Below are 25,013 nucleotides of genomic sequence, written 5' to 3'. Positions count from 1 at the left end.
AGAAGAATGTGGAAAATGTAAGACAAAAAAACACCACCAAAAAATTGGGGACTGAAAGAGTGCAAGTAAAAAAGAAAAACTAACTCAACCCAGACAGAAATGGATTTTGTTAACATTTTTATTGCTACATGCTCCCCAATACAACAAATAGCATCAGTAGTGTACACTTCTATGAACAAGAAATTTGAGCTTGGTACAAAAGAAAGTCCAAAGACTTGGAGTGGAAATAATATATACATCTTTATTGGAGGTGCATGTATGCCCACATAGACCTGCATATGCCCCTGTGTATACAGACAAATGCTGACACCTCAGCAACATAGAGAGAGTTGTGTTTCTGGATCAGCATGAGGAAAAAATAAACATCTTATTGGTCTGTTTGAGGCTCAGGGACGGTCTAAAAAAATCTACAGCTCACTAAATTACTTTGACCTTCAAATGGCTTGCATAAAGCAGCAGCAGTTTGTGAGAGGTACTGAGTTAATGTTGAGTGGGCTAGTTTACTAAGTCCACATGACAAAGAGCACCATGAGCCACGTGTTTCACATCCCGGTCTTTCTGGTATTAACCAAGCTACATTCGAGTTTACAATAGGTATGTCCCCACAGCTGGGGGATGTATTTCTACTCAACTAGCTGATCTGGAAAAATCACAATTCTTAAACTTTCCATTTTCTCCCTTATTTTCCAAAATGCAATGCATTCAATCCTAATCTAGATCATAGCTCCATTTAGTGCTATGAATTTACTTTTTCATTGAATTATATTTTCATTTTAAACTGTCATAGGATGAAGCATTTTTTGGTTGATGGTTTATTATTATTATTATTATTATTATTATTTTTTTGAAGGTGATCTCATTAAAGTTTGACCAACTAACTTTAAAAGTGTAAGATGTTTGTAATCACCATCAGACTTTTTTTTTTCTCAAATTGAGTTCAAGAATTCAACTACAGTAGTTTAATTAGCTTAAATTTCTGTTCTAGGTATACAGTATAACATATGTCTCTAATTAGATCTCTCTATTTTTACCACAATGTCACTGCTATTAGTGTAAATATTTATTACATAAAATACTATCAAGAAAAACAACCATTTTAATAAATATCTTCAGTTCTGAATTCTATATACATGTACTTTACATCTGCTTGCTAGTGTGGTTGACTTTCTGGTAGGAAAGGTGAGAATGGACACAAATTATTCATATGTTATTGGATTTGCACTTAGATAAATGGTGGTGGGTGCCGTAGCAAACTGTTCCGAACACATATCTCTATTTCAACTTTCAACTGAAGCTTCCTCAAATGTCCTCTCTCTCCCAAGCCCTGCTTTTGCCATATGCTCTTGGCAATGTACGTGAATGCCTCTTTTGGATTAGTGATGCTTCTTTAGACTTCCATAGGTCAAACAAATTTTCCCAAATATCTCCTCCCTTGTGAATGTCACAGTTCATCAAGTAACCAGATGACTACTTTCTATAACTCTCAGAGCATATGCTATTTAGACTTCTTGGGAAAAGCATGAAAAATAAGAAGACACATGGTTACTCAAACTCATACAGTACTTGTTGAGACCAAGATGATTAAGCTCTGGTTGGTTTATACTCAGAACATGCACATTTAACAACTTTCTCTATTGTCTTTGACTATTCACAGAATTTCAGTGCTTTTTTGGACTGACATTTCTACATCTTGAGTTTAAATTTTTTTAAAGCATCACATTGTTGACCCAACCAAAAGCTTTGCATTTCCAGTTCTCTCCAATTCATGTCAAACTGGAGGTCCCCTACATCATGGGCTGTTTTAAAAATCAATTCATGGAATGTTCATAAGGCATCAGTACACAACGGCTGGCACCTAGAATATCTAGAAATGTAATAGAGTAAACAATTGTTTGAGAACATATCTCTTAAAATAATACTGATTTTGCAATATACAGTATTTACACAACAGCTGCAAATTTGCTCATATAATATCTGTTATATAGATAAATAGGAATACAAGTCTTATGGATTCTCTTGTTCCATTTCTAAAATATTTTGTGGACATGTAAACATTTCATACCTCTGGTTTATTTTTTACATGTGATTTTTTAAAAAATAAAAAATCAGCTGATGTGCAAAATTGGTTCCAGCCACCCTTTTCTGTATCAAGGAAAGGCCGATACACTCAGCAACTCACTTTCACTTCTGCTAATAATCTTTGGTGCTTTCTTCCAATGAATTCAAGCTAATCAGACAAAGGAGAATGAAAGGAGGAGGAAAGCAGTTAGAAAGTGAACCAGCACTTTTTTGCTCTTCCATTTACACATAAAATGAATGAGTTGATGACCTGTGGAAAGTTTTGCTTTCAACAAAAGCAATATGCACCATGGGGTGTCCAGAATTTCCTATGGTTTCTGCCCTTTCAAAATTAGTTTTCTCATCTTTCCACGGTGGATGGTCTTAAAGGATGTTTCTTGTCAGCTGCCTTAATATTCTTCCTTGAGGTTCTTGCTGGAGATAAAACACCAGAGGAAGCATTTATTGCCACAGGAGGAAATGCCATCTGAGAAGAGGAATTGAAACTGTGACTCTTGGTAGAAGGTGGGGCTGGTTCTTGATCAGGTCTCAAGGTCTTGCTCTCTGTTTGGTGAGCTCTCCCCTGGAGTAAGTTAGCACCATTGGGTTTATTGTCTGTATATACATGGGAGTTGTCTTCAGAGGAGGGCAACCTACTTGGAGATTTCTTCTTGGCCGTGGACCCCACCCGATAAGGTATCAAAGGTGTCGGCATTACTAAGGAACTAGGGAAGTCACTGGGGTGATAAATTGCACCATCACTAGTTTCAGCAGCATCTGTAAGGTATGGTGGGGCGAGCGTACTACCACGCTTACCACAGGACTCACAGCAAAGTTTGTTATAACCTGGAATAGAACAATATCGTGCCAGGACCTCCATTTGACAAAAGATTGACTTATCTCCCAAGCATGGCTCATCTGTACATAAAAAAGAAAAGGACAAAATTTTAGTTAATATTTCAAAAGATTTAAGTGGAATGCTAAAAACTAACCAAATGGAATTTCCATTGTGATACATAAGAATTTATGAACCAATTCACGGGATGAATATTTCTATGTTAACAGCCTACAATAAACATAGCTGAGGTTAGTGCTTAATAAGCTCATGATTCTTTCACAGCTTTCAATTCAATCCCCAGAGGCACATCTTAGCAGCAATATGTGGCTCATTGTCTAATGGAAATTTTGGGAAAAACAGGATCCATTTTAGAGTCAACTTGGCAAGAATGTATGTAATCTAAACCAAAGATATAGTCAAAGGATAGACCTCAGTCTGTAAGAACCATAAATGACATAAATAAAATAGAAAAGGAACTACACTTATGAAGCAAATGAAAGTTATTCAAAATGCCATCTTGATTAAAAGATATCTCTTAATTCAGTTAACATTTGGTAAGTTTTTGCTGTGAGATGGGTACTGGGCATATTAATGTTCTCAAGTCATTTCAGTAATGTCTGACTCTGTGACCCCATTTGAGGTTTTCTTGACAAAGATACTGAAATGGTTTGCTATTTCCTTCTCTAACTCATTTCATAGATGAGGAAACTGAGGCAAGCAGGGTTAAGTGACTTCCCCAGAATCACACAGTTGGTAAAAGTCTGAAGTTGAATTTGAACTAAAGAATTGTCCTGACTTTAGGCCCTGAGCTCTATCCACTTCACCACTTAGTTGTCCTCATTAACTTTTATACAAACATCTAGATGGGAAAATGATCTGTCTGAAAAGTAATTTTCTCTTAAAAACAAATGAATTCAATTTAGTTTTAATGAAATTAATGTCAAATTTATTTTAAAATAGGCAAGTAATTAACACTCAGTAAAGGAGGTTTTGTAAGTGTTAAAATAAATAGCCACAAGGAACTGGGGTTCCATCAGTTGGGAAATGGCGGAATAAGTTATGGTATATGAATGTTATGGAATATTATTGTTCTATAAGAAACAATCAGCAGGATGATTTCAGAGAAGTCTGGAGAGACCTACATGAACTGATGCTATGTGAAGTGAGTAGAACCAAGAGAACATTGTCCACAACAACAACAAGATTATGTGATAATCAACTAAGATAGAGTTGGCTCTTTTCAACAATGAGATGATTTAGGCCAATTCCAATAGACTTCAGATGAAGAGAGCCATCTGCATCCAGAGAAAGGACTATGGGGACTGAAAATGGATGTCAACATAGTATTTTTCACTTTTGTTATTGTTGTTGTTATTTGCTTGATTGTTTTTTCTTTCTTATTTATTTTTCCTTTTTGATCTTATTCTTTTTGTGCACTATGATAAATGTGGAAATATGTATAAAAATTGCACATGTTTAAACTATTTTAGATTACTTGTAGTCTAGGGGGCAGGGTATGGGGAAAAGAGGGAGAAAATTTGGAACACAAAATTTTGCAATGGTGAATGTTGAAAACTATCTTTGCATGTATTTTGAAAAATAATTATTATAAAAAATAAATAGCCTGAAGAAGAGGCAATGAAGAAATAAAACTATCATTCTTTGCAAATGTTATAATGTAATACTTAGAAAAGAAATATGAGAAAATCAACTAAAAACCACTTGAAATTATTAACAACTTTAGCAAAGTTGCAGGATCCAAAATAAAGTCACATAAATAATGAGCATTTCTATATATTATCAATAAAGTCTACCAATAAAGCAAAAGATAAAAAGAAACATTCCATTTAAAATAATTGTAGACAATATAAAAAATTTAGAACTCTACCTGCCAAGACAAACTGAGAAATTACATGAACACAACTATTACATATTTTTCACAACAATAAAGTCAGAACTAAACAATTAGGAAAATACTAATAAAAACATTACAATTTACTGGTGGGCCAAGCCAACATAATAAAAATTACAGTTCTATCTAAATCAATCTATTCAGTGCCATATCAAACTATCAAAAATTATTTTATAGATTTAGAAAAAACAATAATTTATTTGGAAGAACAGAAGCTCAAGGATATGAAGGGAATCGATGAAAATAACAAGCTTTAGCAAGTTGGTTTAGCCATACAAGATCTCAAACTATATTATAAAGCAGTCATTATCAAAACAATATGGTACTGGCTAATTATTTGACAAAAACTGTTGGGAAAACCGATAAACAGCATGATAGAAATTAGGTATAGGCCAACATCTAACACCATATATCAAGATAAGGTCAGAATGGATACATTATTTACACATAAAGGTTGATACCATAAGCAAACTGGGAGAACATGGAATAGTTTATCTGTCATATTTATGGATAAGGGAAGAATTTAAGATCAAAGGAGACATAGAGAGTGTATTATAAAATCTAAATAAAGAATTTTGATTACATAAAATTTAACAGGTTTTACACAAAGACACCAAACTTATAAGAAAAGCAGAAAACTGAGAGGAAAATTTCACAAGGATCTCTAATAAAGGATTCATTTCTCAAATATTAAGCTGAGTCAAATTTATAAAAATACAAGTCAGCCCCAATTAATAAATAAATTAATAAAGAGGAAAATCCTGAATGTTGGATGGGATGTGGGAAAAATGGGACACTAATTCAATGTTGGTGGCATTATGAACTGATTTAACCATTATGGAGAGAAATTTGGAATTATGACCAAAAAATCATAAAATGCCACTGCTAGAGCTATATCCCAAAGACATGTAAAAAGGGGGAAAGGACCTTATTATACATAGCAGCTCTTTTTGTTGTGACTAAGAATTGGAAATCAAAGGGATGTTCATTACTTGGGCACAAGCTATAGGATAAGATTGTAATAGAATTTTATTGTACTAGAAAAAATGACAAACAGGATGATTTCAGAAAAACATAGAAAGAATTATATGAACTGATACATAGTGAAATGAACAAAATCAGGAGAATGTTGTTCATAGTAACAGCAATCTAGTTTGATGAAAAACTAGGAATAACAATTATTCTCAGCAATACAATGATAAAAAACAATTCTAAATGACTAATGATGAAGCATACTATCTACCTCCAGAGAAAGAACTGCTATTGATTGAATATAGATTGAAGCATGTTGTTTTTCACTTTCTTTCATTTTCTCCGTTTTGTACAAAATGACTAATATGGAAGTGTTTTACCTAATTGTACTATATCTACTTGCTTACCATATCAGGGAAGGGCAAAAGGAGGAAGGGACAGAATTTGGAACTCAAAACTTTAAATAAAAATGTATAAAATTTTTTTTGAAAAGAAAAAAAAAATTCCACAAAACTGTTGCATTTGTTTTTTTCTTTCCAATGTTCGGGATACAGAAAGAAGACAATATATGTAAGGATGTCATCGATTTCTAAAACCAGATTCTCTTTTCCAATTTATAGCATAATCAAAATTAAATTTCAATGTATTTTTGATGGTTTCATTATATAGTACTTTTGACTTATGTTAATTTTGGCTTCATGCCCCCCAAAAGAACTTATTGTATATAAACAAAACTATACTACTGTGGAAGTAGTGAAATACATATTTATAAAGTCAGAGGAAGGAATATTGTTTGATTCCAACCTCTGACACTTATGACCCTGATCGAGTCAATTAACACTAGGAACCTCAGTTTCCTCAACTGTTCAAGATCTATGCTATGAATATGCATTCTATAATCCATAAGAGAACATATGAAGGGAGGACCAAGGCTTTATAAATGATGAAGGATAGTGATTCCCAGTCTTTGATTAGTAATAAAATTATTAGTTATGCCACTTTATTGGTGTTTGCTTTATTTTACAACTTCACCTCAGCTCCTCTGAATGTTTACATGATATGTGAATATATGTGCATGAGTGTGTGTGTGTTACAATACCTATTAATTCTAATGCCTTCTTTGTGTTAATTTCTTTCTCTACTTGTCCAGTATAAAGCTTGCTTTGAAATATTTCTTTGCGTATTGTCTTCCCCATTAAATTATAAGTTCCTTGAGGGTAATGAGTGCCTTTTGTCTCTTTTTGTATTTCAGAAATTAGCACATTGCTTAGCATATAGTAGGTATTTTTAAAAATTTACTTATTACTTAAAAATTGAATATATACCATGTAGAGGGCCAGAACTCTGGAGAAGTATACTTTAAACAAGGTGTTAACTCAGTGGAATTGATGAAATAATGGTACTCTAGTTCATATATATACTTATATATACTTAGTACTTAGCATGGTGATGTAATGGTTCTCTAGTTCACACATATTCAGTCTGCTGTAATGATGTAATAATTACAATAAGGTATATAAGGGCTGAGAAGGACTGGAAATGAGACATTCTATTTTTGACCATCTTCCTGGTGGCTCTCTTGCCTTCATCACTTCTCCACCTAAAGACCAAGGCCCGTCCAAAGGATCTCCAAGAAAGCTAGCCCAAACATTACAATCCAGATACTAGTATCTGATATTTAAATGTTTAAGTGTCTAATTTAAGGTTTCTAATTTAATAAATACATACGCTTACATGTGCAAAAGTTCACAGATATTTATGTATAGTTATATCATAACAACACTTGAGATCATTGGAAAACACTTTGCAAAAACCCAAGTGATCTTGAGAATGACTCATAAAAGTACCTGAAAACATTTTTATTTTATGGAAACTTTTATTTTTTACCTTGCACATATTCTGCATTTACTACTTGTATACATATTGCATTTCCTTTTCTCCTATGTTTGCTTCTTGGAGGAAGGACTACTTATTTTTTTTATCATTATATTTCTCCAGGCCCAGTGTTTGATCAGTGTTGGTTGAACTGAACTGAACTAAATTAAATTATTTGACCGCACATTTACATAAAGTAATCTCTTATCACCAGAATTTTTTCCAGTTAATATTTTTCCCTGCAATTTTGTGAGCTCTTTGGCCTTTTGCAGCTGTTAACTTATAAAGCTACCATAAAGATGTCTTTAAAATGATGAATAGGGGCAGCTAAGATTCCTTCTAGCTCAAAGTCTGAAAGCTTATGAATAATGTAATGTTGTTTAAAGTAGGATACAATAGATTTCTATCTAGCTTAAGAATCTGTTGAGGGTGAAGGAAAAGGAATGCCTGAAGAAAATGTTCTGGTAAGGAAACCTCTAGGGGAGCATAGCTTATACTTATTTACCAGATAAGAATTAGCATGGATCCAAAAACTGAAAAACAGCAATCAAAATGGCACTTTTGTAACATAACACCATAGAGAGAGAGGAAAGCTAGGTGATATAGTGAATAGACTAATGGACCCAAAGTTAGGAAAGCTCATCTTCTTGAATTCAAATCTGGTGTCAGACTCTTATTAGCTGTGTGACCTTGGTCAAGTATACTTAAACCTGCTTGCCTCAATTTCTTCATCTGTAAAATAAACTAGAGAAAGAAATGGCAAACTACTTCAATATTTCTGTAAAGAAAATCTCAAATAGTGTCACAAAGAGACAGATATGACTAAAATAACCAAAAAACAACAGTGAAAAGAACACTGACTTGGGGATCAGAGAACCTGAGTGAAATGTGAGCCCTAATAATTACTTTCTGCATTTACTCCATTAAGTTACTGGCTCTTCTTCTTATGGTGGATTAGGGGACTACATGATCTCAGAGATCACTTTCAGACTTCAATCTATGAGCTTGTCTGTGAGAACAATGAATTTCAGCCTTTTTTAATACCAGAGAAACTGGGAAATGGGTAAATAGAATGGCTAGCTTCCAATTGTTATGTGAGATAGAGATTTTTTTAAATGGACTATCTTCACCTGAAATTCATTGATTAATAACATATTTCCATCTTATACTTCCTTCAGTATACAGAGTAAACATGTAAACTTTGTTTAAAGGGCACCTTAACGAAGTGAGAGGATTACTTAATAAACTTATTGAAAAGACAAGAGAAGACAAAATGAAATTATTTCCCATTTTTTGGATGGAGCTGTCTGAATTGGTAAAGAGTGATTCATAAGACATTTGGTAATGACAGACATTTAAAATCCCTTCCAATTCTCAAATTCTTAAAAAAAAAAAAAGATATGTGACAGATTTTTAAAAAATTAAACACTAAGATTTATAACTCCTGACTCTGAAAATTGATCTTCAGCTTTGAAAGTGTTTGTGTTGAATTAGCCATTCCAAGCATAAATTTTTCAAGTTAAAATATTTCAGAACGCCACTAAATACTGATGTACTCTGCCTCCCCCTAGTGTTCCTTCATATCTATACAATAATATATATTAAAATGAAGTCTGTTCCAAATATTTTCCCCTCCTAAAAACTTTCTGAGCTAGCAAAGGAAAAATCATATTAAGAAATATCTGTTACCTACTTATTTTTTTAAAGGCAGAAAACATTACTTAGCAGGTGAAGATACTTTAGGCCAGGGACAGACAAACTTCTTTAGCCCAGAATCCTAGCAATAATGCTAAGCAATGTTATTGAATGCATTGGCAAGTCTAAGAAAGAAAGAGGAAAGGAGATATAGGGAGAGAGACAGGGAAAGATAGGCACATGAAGGGAAGAGAGGGAGGAAGGAAAGAAGGAATGAAAGAAGGAAGGGAAGAAGGAAGGGAAGGAGGAAGGAAAGAAAGGAAAGAGGGAAGAAGGGAAGGAGGGAGGAAGGGAAGAGAAGAGGCAGAATTAGGTAGAACTAAACTGCCAAAAGCCTAGCTATATAGCCTAAGGACCATCATAAGTACTAGCTCTGATCAGGTTTTGGAAATTCAAAAGAAGAGGGAAAAAATTAGTGACAAACATCATAACTGATTCATCCAAGTATTCTTCAGAACTAGAAAATTTCACCCAGATAATAATGTCTATATATGAATCAAAGTTTTTTTTAACATAGTAAAAATCATTTAACTTTTCAATCACTAGAAAAATTCAAGGTAGATGAGTAACAATATGTGACTATGAAGTATACATTGATAAATAGATGTATATATTTCAAAGTTCTCATTGAATGAAACAAGGAAAATGCATTTATATAGCTACAAAAGGAGTACACATTTCTTTATATTTACACACATGTATAACTAAGATCTCCTACAAATGCTTTATAAAATGCTATAAGTTCCAATTGAAAAGATAACCAATCTTCTCCTTACATTATATAAAAAGGAATAAAGATGAACTAATATATTTAAAGTGTCACCATTGACTCAATGACTATATCACCAAATCTAAGTAATTACTTTTACATTTGCATGGGAGAGGTTCAGGGTAGCTGACTAGTACAGTAGATAGAACATCAGACCTGGAGTCAGGAAAAACTGAGTTTAAATCAGGGAGTGGAAGATAGAAGGACCTGCCTTATTATGGTACATGGTATCATGAAGAGTTGGACACAAATGAATGATTGAACAACAGCGAGGATAGGCTATGATCTTATCTTTTGTACTGTAGGTGACTTGTTGGTGACTCTCCCATAAATGGGATGAAAATCCCACACAGCAAAAATAGAAGCGATGTGTTTCTATTTGTAGAAATTCATAAGGATCTTTACCATTCCCCTGATCAATTTCACTGACAGATTTCTGAATCTGGAACATATTGATCGTGATAGACTTTCATAATGTTCCTGACATTCAGATAATACATTGAGCAGAAAACCCCAAAGCACAAGAACAGACTAAATTCAAAGCAGATTACACAAGTCTATAGGGCCACCACCAAAAAAGGATGCTGTCACTTTTTGACATCCATAGTCATGAACTCATTTAAGGCTTTGGCTTGGATATAAACTTTGCGAGTAAACTTATCAGATTGATTTTGATAGTGTTGTCATACGTTTGGCACCAGTACAATGCTGAATGAGAACTTTTATTTACACTCTACACTAAACCTTATCAATGCAGTAAAATATTTTAATGCTACACGTACCATTACAAGCAGCAAGTTTACAGACTCTCACTGAGAGGGGTTTTTCGCCATTACATTGGTCTCCAGTCTTGCAGATGACTTGTCTCGTCTCTGTTCCCTCACCACAAGTTACTGAACACTGAAAAACAAAGGGAAGGGTCACAGATAATTCTGCCAAAATAGGTTGTCTTAACTCCCAATTTACAAGTGCGCACACAGATACCCATACACACACACGGACACACACACAAGCACACACATATCTGCTGTGTGACTTCTACCTGTTACAAACCATTGAAATGGTTTTGTTTCCTCCATAGGCAAAATAGCACAAAGTTAAAGACAGTTCTTCAAGCCCTAGCCAAACATTCCAATTTCAGCTTAAATAGCTAGAGGCAAAATATCAGAATAAAACTCAAAAAACTCTGAGAAAATCTCAGAGAACCTTTAAAATCACATATGTTATCCCACTTGATTCTTATGATAATCCTGTGAGATGAATGCTCTATATTACTAAAAATCCCTTATTTTACATATGAAAAAACAGGCTTGGATGAACTCTTCTATTGTACAAATTGAACATGTTAACCTTTGTTTAAAGTGCAGTAAGTTTTAGAGAAAACATTCAAATCTATAACTCACATGACTCCAAACTCAGAAGGGACTCAAATTATGTTCACATATATAAAGGCAAAACTAAGTGACTACAGGAAGTTAGAAATTAAAACTTTATTCTATATCAAAATACTTGGTGATTCAGGAGATAGAGTATCGGGTTTGAAGTGAAGAAGACCTGAGTTCAAATACAATGTTAAACACTTACTGTGTAATCCTAGGCAAGCTATTTAACCTCTTTACCACAATTTCCATTTGTAAGAAACTGAGACAATGGAAAGAGTTACATGAACTGATGCTGAGTGAAGTGAGCAGAACCAAGAGAACATTGTACATAGCAACAAGATTTTGTATGACCAACTGTGATGGACTTGACTCTTTTCAACAATGGGCTAATTCAAGGCAATTTCAATAGACTTGTGATGGAAAGTGCCATCTGCATGCAGAGAGAGAACTATGGAGACTGAATATGGATTGAGGCACAATATTTTCAACTTTTTGTTTGTTTCTTTCTTTATTTCTCATGTTTTTTCCCCTTTGTTCTAATTTTTCTTACACAATATGACAAATATGGACATATGTTTAAAAGAACTGAACATATTTAACCTATATCAGATTATTTGCTATGTTGGGGGAAGAGAAGGGAAGGGAGGGAGGAAAATTTGGAACAAAAATTCTTACAAAAATATATGTTTACATGTATTTAAAAATAAAATGCTAGTGAAAATTAAAAAAAAAAAAGAAACTGAGACAAATAGAAGTTAAATGACTGATTTGCCTAGGGTTACATGAGGCCACATTTCAATTAAGATGCTCCTGATTCCAGACCAAGCATTCTTACCATTATGCTACTCAGCCTTCTCAAGGTAGCTCCTTTCACTGTAGGAAGCTTTGTTAGAAAGTATTTCCCAGTATTCAGCCTAAGTTTACCATTTTGCAACTTCTATCCATTTGCTCCAGGTTTAGGGGCAAAACACAAAAAATATTATTTCTCTTCAAATGAATTTTATTATTATTTTTTCTAGCAGTAAACAAATAAATAGCTCACAGCAACAATAAAGAACAAATAAAAAAAACTTCAAATATTAGAAAACAGCTACTATGTCCCTTTTTTCACAATTCTGGTCACAAATGCCCTTCTTTAAATGTTTTAAGAATAGAACATAGAAATTGTGGATGAGGTCTGAAGGCAGAATACAGTGGGTCTCTCACTTCCCTATTCCTACAAGCTCTTTATCTCAATGCACTCTGACATTGCATTAGCTTTTTGCTTGCTACATTGAGTTTGAAGTTCATTAAAACTTTTGGTTCAGAATCCAACCATTCTGGAGAGCAATTTGGAACTATGCTCAAAAAGTTATCAAACTGTGCATACCCTTTGATCCAGCAGTGTTACTACTGGGATTATATCCCAAAGAGATCATAAAGAAAGGGAAAGGGACCTGTATGTGCACGAATGTTTGTGGCAGCCCTCTTTGTAGTGGCTAGAAACTGGAAACTGAGTGGATACCCATCAGTTGGAGAATGGCTGAATAAATTGTGGTATATGAATATTATGGAATATTATTGTTCTGTAAGAAATGACCAACAGGATGATTTCAGAAAGGCCTGGAGAGACTTACACGAACTGAAGCTGAGTGAAATGAGCAGGACCAGGAGATCATTATATACTTCAACAACAATACTATATGATGACCAGTTCTGATGGACCTGGCCATCCTCAGCAACGAGATCAACCATCATTTCCAATGGAGCAGTAATGAACTGAACCAGCTATGCCCAGAGAAAGAACTCTGGGTGATGACTAAAAACCATTACATTGAATTCCCAATCCCTATATTTATGCCCATCTGCATTTTTGATTTCCTTCATAAGCTAATTGTACAATATTTCAGAGTCTGATTCTTTTTGTACAGCAAAATAACAGTTTGGTCATGTATACTTATTGTGTATCTAATTTATATTTTAATATATTTAACATCTACTGGTCATCCTGCCATCTGGGGGAGGGGGTGGGGGGTAAGAGGTGAAAAATTGGAACAAGAGGTTTGGCAATTATTAATGCTGTAAAGTTACTCATACATATAACCTGTAAATAAAAGGCTATTAAATAAAAAATAATAATAATTATTTGAGGTAAAGAGAAAAAAAAACAAAAAAAACTTTTGTTTCAATTTTCTTTACATCAGTCATTTCTTCTCCTCCGAATAAAAGACTAAGAACACCAATTAAACAAATATCTGATAACAGAGGCAGCATCTGACAATGTAGGCCCTTATTCTCTGAAACTTTTATGAATTTCAATTTCATTTTAAGTGATCTTATAATTTACAGTGTTGAAGTCATTTTTAAAAATATATTTTTCTTGATTCTATTTATTTTACTCTGATTTTGCTCATACAAACCTTAATTCTTCTCTAAATTCTTCACATTTGTAATTTCTTACTGTACAATAACATTTGACCACATTTATATAACAAGTTTTAAAAGTTATTTTTCAATTGGCATCAATTAATTTCCAGTTCTTTACTAACACAAAGAGAGATTCTGTGAATATTTTAGTACATATTAGAGCTCTGTTTCTGTCTCTGACTTTCTGGAGACATATGCCCTGTAGAGGGATTGCTAGGTCAAAAGGTATGGATAGTTTAATCTCTTCTTGGATGATTCTAAATAGGCACGAAGGGCAATGGAATCACCCCATAGCTTCACTCAAAGGGCCTGATCTGCCTAGACTAGTACCATTTTTTGGTAGGAGGTCATCTTTGTTAATTTTCATGATGTAAAGTGAAATGTCAGTATTGTTTTAATTTGTATTTTTCTGGACGTAAATGATTCTGCCTATGCTTTTATTTAATTATTTCTAGATTACAATTCTTTTGAAAATTATTTATTCATATCCTTTTATTATTAAAGAAAGGTTCCTGTTATATATTTGTATAAATATCCAATATATTTTGCTTATCAGATTTTTTATTTATGATATTTGAAGCAAATATTATCTATACTTTATAGTTTCTTTTTACTTCTATTTTCATTGATCTTATTTTTGCGAGCGTTTTAATTTTAAGTAATCATAATTATCTCATTTATCTGCTATCATCTTCTTTATGCCTTGTTTAGTTCAGAATTATTTCCACAGATATACTTCTGAAAAGTTCTGGATATCTGTATTTTCTAAATTTTTAGTGGTGTGATCTTTTATAGGTAGATCTTGCAACAATTTTGAGCTTAAGTACAAGCTTGTATATGAGATATTGCTCTAAACCTAATTCATGTTAAACTGCTTTCCATTTTTCCCAGCAGTTACTAGCAAAAAAGGATGCTCTTCCATTGTAATTTCTGCTTTTGAGTTTATAAAATACTGCAATACTTTTTTACATTGTTTTAACTTCTTGGTTTATTCCAATGATGCAATGATGTGCGGTTTGTGTACTAAGCTAGTCATTTTGATGACTCCTGTTTTATAATACATACTCTTTAAGGTCTGTTAATATGATGTTCCTAGGATTCATTCTTTTTCTCATCTCCTTTGAGATTTCACGTCTTTTGTTCTTCCAGATGAATTTCATTATTATTTTGTTTAGTACTAATAAAAAGTATCCCCTAAGTAATGTGATCGATACAACACTAAATATATGAAAACACAGGTAAAAAATTTTTTTTTAAAGATTGTATACAAATCATTAAAATATTCTTTTCTTTTGACCCAGAGATTCCACAGCTAGGGATTTATATCAAGGAGGCAACATAGTTGAGTGCCTAGAATGTTGGAACTAGAGTTAGGAAAACCTGGGTTCAAATTAGTCACTTACCAGCTATGTGACTTTGGATAAGTCACAGTTACTTAATCTCACTCGACCTCAGTCTTTATCTATGAAAAAAAGGTGTTATATTTGATGGCTTCTAAGCTCTAAGTCTCTCTGTGATCCTATGAAGGGCATCAGTGATAAAAGCAAAGGTGCCATGTACCCCAAAATATTTAGAGCAGCACTTTCTGTACTACAAAGAAATAGAAACAAAGTAAATGCCCATCAAATGAGAAATATATAGACAAGGTATGATATATGAATGTAATGGTATATTATAATGCTGTAAGAAAAAATGCATGTGATCAATACAGAGAACCATGACATTCAAAAGAACTAAAGAGGAAAGGGGGGGGGGGGCGGATAGCCTGTAAAACTTAGTCTAAATATTAAAGAAAATTATTGAATTTTCACTAAATGGGAAGAATTCAAATTATTTCTTCCAAAAATTCTACAGTTGATAGGGATATTTATTATTCAACATATAAAATAACCAAACAACAGAAATTTAAATACTTTCAAGACTAAGAAATGCACTTTTATTTTCATATTGCTAAATCTAGACAAGGAGATAAATATAGGATTTGGTAAAAGATAATGAGAAAAATCAGGAGGAAAAAAAGATACAAATTAAAGTAATATTTCAAAGGAAAAATTATTTTTCTCATCCATCTCCCAACATTATTTTTTGTCCTGATATGTGATTCTTTGTACCATAGCAAAATGGGAACCTTCTCTTTTTAAGATAATCTTAGAGAGGTGCCTGAGGGCCCTAAGAATTTAACAACTTCACCAGAATCACAGAATCAATGTTTCAGAAACAAGACTACTCACTGTATCATGTTTCCCCACATTAGTAGGTTAATATAGTCGGTAATAAGGAAAATTTTTGGTTGATCAAAGAAAAGGTCTTTGAAAATATTACTCATTGAGATAAAATTTCCTTGCCTTTGAGGTGATTAAAGGGTTTGTATAAGACATTGGGATTGGCTCACATAAGTAAGAATAAGAATTGAAATTAAGAGAAAAAGAAGCTTTTGCAGTAGCATGAAGTGACCCTTAGTTTAAGGAAAGAGTGACACAAGAGCCTTGCAATAACAGAATGGACAATTCAGAAAGGTGAAATCTTGATAGAAACTTCTACTAATGAGACGATATTATGAGACTATATCTATGCATACATATTTATATATATATATCTATGCATGCATATTTATACAATTATCTTGCTGCCCAAGAAAAATCTAATCAAACAGGAAAAAATGATAAAGAAAATAAAATGCAAGCAAACAATAATAAAAAGAATGAAAATGCTATGTTGTGAACCACACTCAGTTTCCACAGTCCTCTCTCTGCGTGTAGATGGCTTTCTTCATCACAAGATCATCAGAATTGGTCTGAATTGTCTCATTGTTGAAGTGAGTCACATTCATCAGAATTGATCATCGTATAATCTTGTGGCTGTGTACAATGTTTTCTTGGTTCTGCCCATTTCACTTAGCATCAGTTTATGTAAGTCTCTCCAGGACTCTCAAATAATCCTGCTGGTCATTTCTTACAAAACAATAATATTCTATAACGTTCACATATCACAACTTATTTAGCCATTCTCCCTTTGATGGGCATCCACTCAGTTTCCAATTTCTTGCCACTACAAAAAGGGCTGCCACAAACATTTTTGCATATGTGGGTTCCTTTCCCTCCCTTTAACATCTCTTTGGGATATAAGCCCAGTAGAAGCACTGCTGTATCAAAGAATATGCACAGTTGAATAGCCCTTTGGGCATAGTTCCAAATTGCTCCCCAGAATGGTTAGATCACTTCACAACACCATCAACAATGTATTAGTATGCCAGTTTTCCCACATCCCTATTTAGCTCTTTTCTAAAATGTTTTCATTCATTTTGATCCCTTTGTTATTGCTCTTCAAGTCCTGGTTTCTTTTCCATATTTACTATGATCGTGCTCCATCCTCAAGGTCATATCAAAATTACCTCTGGCTCTATGTTTTATCTACCAATCTAGGTGCTAGTTACCATTAGGAACTCAAAAATTCTTTCTCATGGGCAGAAATTTTCCAAAAAAGGCACAAATAGTTCAATTTATGGTATTTTCTGTATGTGCAAATTCTTTACTGATTAAATCCATCATCAATTTCCTTTTTCCAACCATAAGATCATACATTTTCCCAGAGGGAATGAATTGCAGCAGTACTACACCTCTCCCATTCAGGAGATAATGCTTTATTGACTACATTCAGGAATTCTGGACAGTTTTCTTATGTTATACCCTGTATTGGATTGAACACTATTTTATACATTGAGCATTCTAATTATTGAATTAACTTTTTTCTTTTATGAATTTCATTTCTTTTTAGTTATTCTGAAATTTCTTGAACAACATTTCTGAAGAATCCATAAGCCCTTTAATCAATTACTAATGGGCTCACTTTGCTTAATATTGAAATATTTGCTGATGGTACATTTTTATAGGTTTTATTCATTTTTCCCTCATGTTTTAAGTATCTTTTGTTGTTTATCTGCTTATGTGCCTGGATTTTCTTCAATTATTTAATGTTTCAGCCTTTTACTTGTATTCATCACTCCTCTCTTTTAGACCTGTACTCCTTCTCTAACTGAGGATTTGGAATTCATCAATCCCTATTCTGAGGAATATCCAGAAAATAAGATCATTATGTCGCCACTCTTCTCTCTTTTACATCCAAAACAGCCAGTTGGACAGTACAATTTGATTCTTCCTTGTCCCTACTCTTCTCTTTCACCTGCTTAGACAGAATCATCATTTGTCACCCTTTAGTAGGGGACATAAGGTGAAAGACATTTGGAAAAAGTCATTGAAGCCACAGAAATCTCTGTGGCTTATGGATGAAAGGTGGATGCCAGTCAAGTTTCAAGCTGTCTTTCTCCAAAGACTGAGGAAGCTAGTTTCCTATAACCTTCATTGTTTCAGCCATCTTGATTCTTCTTTCCTTTTACTTCCTTGACTAGATAGTTGGCACCTGCCACTTATTTCTTACTGGTCAGAGGAACTAAGGGATGTCTAGACACAGTTATTGAGGCATCAGCAGTCTGTTGTGCTGGTCTATTGCCTAGAATAAGTCTTTGACTTAATTTGTACTTTCACAAGTAAATGGAAGGTGGTAGTTGTAGTGATGAGGAATAATTACTCTAAGTATTAAATTTCTCTGGTACTATTTCATAAGATTTTTATCTTGCTCAGAACTATTTGTTTTTATCAGGGGGATTTAGATCTTAAAAACACCTCAGATTATAAGTTCTTTGAGAGTAACGACCGTTTTTTTGCCTTTTGTATATCTCAAACTTTTGGTTTAGGGGTTAGTGCACCGGGTTTAAAATCAGAAAGACTCATTTTCATGAGTTCAAAATCCAGTTTCAGATATTTACTAGCTGTATGTCCCTGAATAAATCACTTAATCCTATTTCTGTCAGTTCCTCATTTATAAAATGAGCCAGAAAAGGAAATGGCAAACCCCTCTAGTATTTCTGCCAAGAAAACCCCAAATGGGTCACAAACAGTTAAGACATGATTGAAACACCTGAATAATAATGAAAATACTCCCAGCACTTAGCACAGTGCCTAGTGGAAAGTAGATATTAATAAATGATAGCTAAATAAAAAACATCTGCATCTGATGTCTTTCTTTGTTTGGAGGTTGGAGGGTTGAAAAGGTTTGCTTAGACTAATTCATCTATCTTTCTCCTCCCAGATATTTTGCATGTGTTCCTACAAACTTAAAAAAAAAATTATTTCACCATCATCATCATTTTTTTTTATATTTTACTTCAGCATTTTTGGCATACAATTCTATTGCTCTTTTTTTCAGTCAATTACTATAGAGAGTGACACTATCTATTGCTAGAAACTTTCTACTTGCCAGTTAAATTTGATAATTTCCTTTGAAATGCTCCAATTGCTTTGATGTTTTCACCTAATTCTTTGATTCCTATTTTGAATGATTCCACTAGTTTTTAGAGCTGCTATTCTATTATTTCAGAACTCACAAAACTAATTGAAATTCATTAATCTTCCTGAGATGATATTGATTCAATTCCTTTGTTGAGAAATGTTGAACACTTGTGATATGGACTATTGTGATATGGATCTCACTCTTTGTATTTATATTACTGATGATTTTTCTGCATTTGGTGGGGTCTTTAACCTTATTATGTGAGATGGTGTGATGTAGTGTGATGAGTGTAGTGTGGGCAGAGCTGTCTACATGATACAGTTTACTTCACAATCTCCCCAGAATTCTCTCCTAAACAAAAATATTTTCCCCCACAAAAAGCTGCCTAACTATATTTCCCCTATTTTGTACTTATGGAATAAATTAGGATAGAGAGGGACAGATGGATGAAAAAATGTTGCTGAAGTGAAATCAATCACATTTGGTAAGTGATTAGATTAGAAATATGAGGAAGAAGGAAAAATCAAAGAAAACCTTAAGGTTGCAAATGGGAGACTGAGTGAATGATATTACAAGACACACAAAAAAATAAAAGAAATAGGAAATAGCTTAGGAGTCAAATTTCTACTTTTGGGAGAGACAAAATAAGTTTAATTTTAAACAAGCCGATTTTGAGCTGCAAAATAATATCCAGGTAGAGATGTAATGAATAGATATTAATCCCTTCCCATAATTGTCTCCTTGAATCAAAAAGAAAACACACATACACCAGCAAATGCTACCTGTCTTGTCAATTGATTGTAAGCTCTTTGAAAACGGGAATTGTGGCTTTAGGCTTTATACACACATGGATGACTCCTCATTATATATTTCCAATTACCGTTATTTATTACCAATATGTTACCATTATTTTTAGGAGGAAGCAAAAATAAATAAATAAAAATACTACAAACCCATATACCCACCTCATTCCAGGGCCCTGTTTTCCATTGAGAAGGACATGGCAATCTGTTACATGGTCTGCGGGTCTCGGGACGCTCTCCTAGACAGTACTTGCTGTGCACAGAGCGGTTAGTTCCATCCTGAAGAGGTTGAAGGCATCTTACTGTACGGAGCTGATACCCAGAACTTCCACAGGTTTTGGTACAATATTCCCATTCATCAGCCACCCAGCTACAGAAAGGAAGAAAAGACATACAGTTCCAGTGATGTAGAGGGAAAATACCTGTAGAGACATGCTGGCCCTTTGCCAGAAGTTACCCAGCCCAGGGATCCAGAAGCAGTTCTGATTTCGTTCAGGGACCTCTGACTTTCTCTCTGTGGACTTCCCTCCCTAAGATAGGCTGCATCCTTTCCACATCTTCCAAGAGACTGTCACCTTGTGAATTTTCATGCCTGAAAAAATCATTCCCTTTTTGGTGATAAGCATCTTCATTTATTTACCAATCATCTCTGCATCTTTTCACTGGAATGATTTTGCTTCTCATATTGATTCCATGAAGTTCCCTAGGCTTCCTTTAAGAGTCAGATCAAATCCTTCCTTCTGTAGGGAGTCTTTCCAAGAGGATTTCTCCCTAATTGCTTGGATCTGTTTAAAGACTTCTGTAATTTCCTTCCACCTATTGCGTATGCATATGAATATGTGTATATATGTATGTGTATGTATATGTATACACACACACATACACATATATATCCACATATATATGTACGCATATATAGCTTGTAGGTGCCTGGTTATCCTGCCTCTCTCCACTAAAATATGATTTGCTTTCAATTAACATTTATTAAATACCTATTTGCCAGGCACTGAGCTAAAAGCAGCAAAAGTCAGTCCCTGCCCTCAAGAAACCCACAGTCTATGAGAAAGACAACATGAAAACATCAGTATACAAAGCAAGATAGTAAAAGATAAATAGAAAGTAATTAAGAGAGGGAAGGCAATGGAATTACAAGGGATTGGGAAAGGCTTTCTATTGAAAGCAGAATTTTAATTGACACTTAAAAGATAACAGGAAGACTAGTAGGAGGGGAGAAAGTTCTAGGCATGGAGAACAGCTAGAGAGAGAATGCCTAGTGGCAAAAAATGAGTGCCTTGTTTGTATAACATCCAGGAGGCCAGTATAACTGGATTAAAATGGTGTCAGGTAGTGAGGAATAAAAAGATTGGAAAGGTAGGAGACTAGGTCATGAAGGGTTTTGAACGTCCATCAGAGCATTTTGTGTTTGTTTCTGGAGGCAAAAGGAAATCACTAGAGTTTATTGATTAGGGTTAATTAACATTAACCTGAATTTTAGCAAAATCACTTTAATGGCCGAATGGAGGATGGACTAGAGTAGCAAGAGACACGAAGCAGGCAGATGCATCAGCAGTCTATTTCAATAGACCAGAAGTGAGATGATGAATCACTCCCTTCCCTAGAGTGAGAATAGCATCAGAGGAGAGAAAGGTCCAGATCCAAGAGGTTTTGCAAAGATGAAATCCATGGGCATTGGCAACACATGGGATGTGGTTCATCAGAGTTGGTGAGGAGTCCAGGATGATATCCTGAGGGACTGAAGCAGAGTTGGTCTCTAGAGAAACAGGAAAGGTGGGGAGGAGACAGTTTAGGAAGAAAGATTATGAGGTCTGCTTTGGATAGAGCTTAAGATATCTATTGGATGTCACTAAGAGATGCCTGAAAGGTAGTTGGAGATGGCAAGTTTGGAGAGCAGCAGTGAGACAGCTCCTACAGGTTCAGAATTGTTTTGCATTTCTTTGTAATTTGAGTATTTAATAACCCTTGGCACAAAGTAAGAATCAATAAATGCTGATTACATGACTGATGGATTGACATGTAAATCCATTGCTGGGTCCTACTTTTCTTGCTTATTAGAACTGGAACTTGTAGTACATTGGTGTAGCTTTTAAGAGCCTAGGGTTGAGGATGGAGCCAAGATGGCAGAATGAGACAGCAATCCTTCCAAATTTTTCAACCCCCACCCCCACATAACTTTAAAATACTGCATCAAATATATTTCTAAGCAAAAGATCAAAGTGAGATATTTTCCCCCTAAGGCAGCTTAGGAGGCCAGTGGAAGTCAGTCACAAGAAAGAGGGGCTAGCCTGGATCACACAAGGTGGCAATAGAAACTGGGGATCTTGGAGGTGGCCATAAAAGTAGCAGTTGCAGCAATCCTTGGGAGCTCTTAGCATAGAGAGGTAAGAAGGTTAGAAAACTGGCCAGAAAGGGATTATAGGAGACTACTTTCTGGCACCAAGTGCAACATCTGAAATTGTCTGGCAACTGTATTGTCCATTTATAGTTGTGGGTCATAGTTCTAAGATATGGAGGAGTGCTGGAGGTTGGTCACAAGTGATAAAGTGCTCTGTCATAGTTTCAGAGCTAAAAGAGGTCTAGCTCTTTTGGTATAGCATATCAGGGACCCTTCCTGGGTAAAAACCAGAGTGCAGATCAGGAGAGCAAGACCATACCTCTCCTGGGATCACACTACCTTGAAAGCCTGAAAACTTGAAGAGCCCCAGAATTAGCTATGAAAACAGAAGCACAAAATAGTCTGAAGCTTGTGTAGTACACCTCCAGGTAAGGTGAACCCAATTTTAACACAAAATTCAAAGTCAAGAAATAGGCTGGAAAAATGAACAAACAACAAAAAAAGAATTTGGTCACAAAAATCCACTACAGTGACAGAGAAGAACAAGACACAGATATAGAAGACAACAATGTGAAAACAGCTACAACCAAACTCCCCAAAATGCTAATTGAACCTTCACCTAAAAGCATTCCTGGAAGAGTTTAAAAATTTAAAATTGGCAGAGTAAAAGTTGGGAAAATATGTGAGAATGAAGCAAAAAAAAATATTTTAAAAGAGTTAACAACTTGGATAAAAAAAGCACAGAAATAATAATGAAAGTTAATACTTTTTAAACAGAATTGGCTTAATGGTTGAAGAAAAGGATAAAAATTCACTGAAGAAAAGGAAAAAAGGCAGAATAGATTAAATAGAAAACATAAGAAATGAATTACATTAAGAGAGTCATAGAAAGGAGAGAATAATTCCATTTGGCTTGGGGCATCATAGGGCAGAAAGGGCATTAACAAGCTGACAAATTTCGAGAGTAGGCAAACAGAATGATAAAGAAACTTGAGTACATAAATTTGTTGAAGTAACTGTGGATGGCTAGTAGAGAGGAAAGAAATCTTAAGAGAAATCACAAATCCAAGGATTAGAAGGGATTTGGTTTGGTGGTTTATCCTAATTTGGGAAAACTAGAACAGTGGATGGAAATAGCCAGGATGAAAATTTAGATGATATCTGGAAAAATCTTCTAACTATTAAAATTGTCCAAAAAAGGAAAAGGTTACTCATGAAGGTGAGGGGTAGCCTCTTGTCAAAGATTTTAAAAAATAGACTGGATGGCTGGGTATGTTGTAGGTGAGATACTTATGAATTGGGTAAGATTTGAGTGAGAGATTGAGTTCAGGGAGCAGCTAGTAGTTTAATTTGGCAGGAACATGAAGTATGAAATTGGATTTTAATTTAGAGGCAAAGATGGGGCATGAAAAATTCCTGAGGAAGATAGTAATGCCTTGGGAAGATTATTTTTCTAGCAAATAGAGAATGAGTTAGAGAGACAAGACCCTGAATCAGAGAAATCAATTAGGAGATTGTGAATGTAATCCAAATGATAGAGGTAATGAGAGTATGAACTATATTGGTGACTATGTGAGTAGACAGATAGGACAGATGGAAGAAATGTCATGGAATAGAATCAATACATCTTGAAAACTCATTGGATCTGAGGTATGAGGAAGAGGGAAGAAACAAGAATTGATCCAAGGTTATATCTTGAATGACTGAAGGTTATATTAGTGGTCTCAACATAAATAAGAGTTTGGGTAATAGTCAAGTTTATTGGGAATGATGAGTTTTATTAAGGCATCCTGACATTATATGTCTAGAGAACTCAGAAGAGATATCTATTCAGCAGGCAGTACTGTGATCAGTAACAATGATTAATGATTACAATGCCTCTAAAATAAATCTAGCTTCAAATTCACTGTTCCAGACAAATTAGGCTCGTAGCTGCTGCCTGAACACCATCTCTATCATTTGTGTATTTGCACAAACAATTTCTACTACCTAAAATGAAACCTTACCTCATCCCTTCCTTTTAGAATTATCATCTTCTTTCCCAGACCATTGCACACAGTTAACTGTCACTAAGTGTTTATTAAATAAGAACTAAAGTATACAGACATAGTCTATTTTATCTTTGTGAGCATGTAAATTAGGATGGGACAAAGAAATGAGAATCTGACACCATTAGACTCTCTTCATGTGCATCCATAGTTAAATGTGTATCTGCAGACATTTACTGAAATGGTGAGGTCCATTGAACTGGTTCTAGAGTAAGAGGAGCTGGGTTCAAATTCTACCTCTGATGCATATTGTCTATGCAGCCTAAAGCAAATCACAAATCTGTAAAGGAAGGGATTGGGCACCAGATGACTGTCCAGATGTATAGGCAGGAGCTATGATTCTGCTTTTCACTTTTACCTGAAGTAGAGAGGGAATGTCAAGTAATAATTTTAATAATCATACTTACAGGGGATGTGTGCACTCCTGAAGGTTGCACATTCTACGAATGGGTTTTGGCTTTTTACTGGCTTCACAGAAGCTGCGATGTACCATTTTATTATCACTCTTCCTGCGGCACCCATATTTGGTATACTGAGAACCTGGGAAAAGTATGAA

General features: G+C 34.5%; 1 protein-coding gene across 1 annotated transcript in view; it reads right to left on the bottom strand.

Moving 5' to 3' along the window:
• Positions 1 to 100: 100 nt before the first annotated feature.
• Positions 101 to 25,013, bottom strand: part of ADAMTS3 (ADAM metallopeptidase with thrombospondin type 1 motif 3) — a 273,293-nt gene continuing 248,380 nt past the window's right edge. Inside the window, exons 19-22 of the mRNA XM_012551960.3 lie at positions 24,865 to 24,997; positions 20,219 to 20,426; positions 10,902 to 11,019; positions 101 to 2,976 (exon numbers count right to left, since the gene is read on the bottom strand). Of these exons, the coding sequence (XP_012407414.1) occupies positions 2,420 to 2,976; positions 10,902 to 11,019; positions 20,219 to 20,426; positions 24,865 to 24,997 (1,016 nt within the window). The 3' untranslated portion in view covers positions 101 to 2,419. The remainder of the gene's footprint in view (positions 2,977 to 10,901; positions 11,020 to 20,218; positions 20,427 to 24,864; positions 24,998 to 25,013) is intronic.

This window comes from Sarcophilus harrisii, chromosome 6, assembly GCF_902635505.1.
Source record: "Sarcophilus harrisii chromosome 6, mSarHar1.11, whole genome shotgun sequence".
Taxonomy (NCBI): domain Eukaryota; kingdom Metazoa; phylum Chordata; class Mammalia; order Dasyuromorphia; family Dasyuridae; genus Sarcophilus; species Sarcophilus harrisii.
The sequence above is the reverse complement of the archived record's forward strand: the minus strand, read 5'-3'. Positions and strand labels throughout refer to the sequence as shown.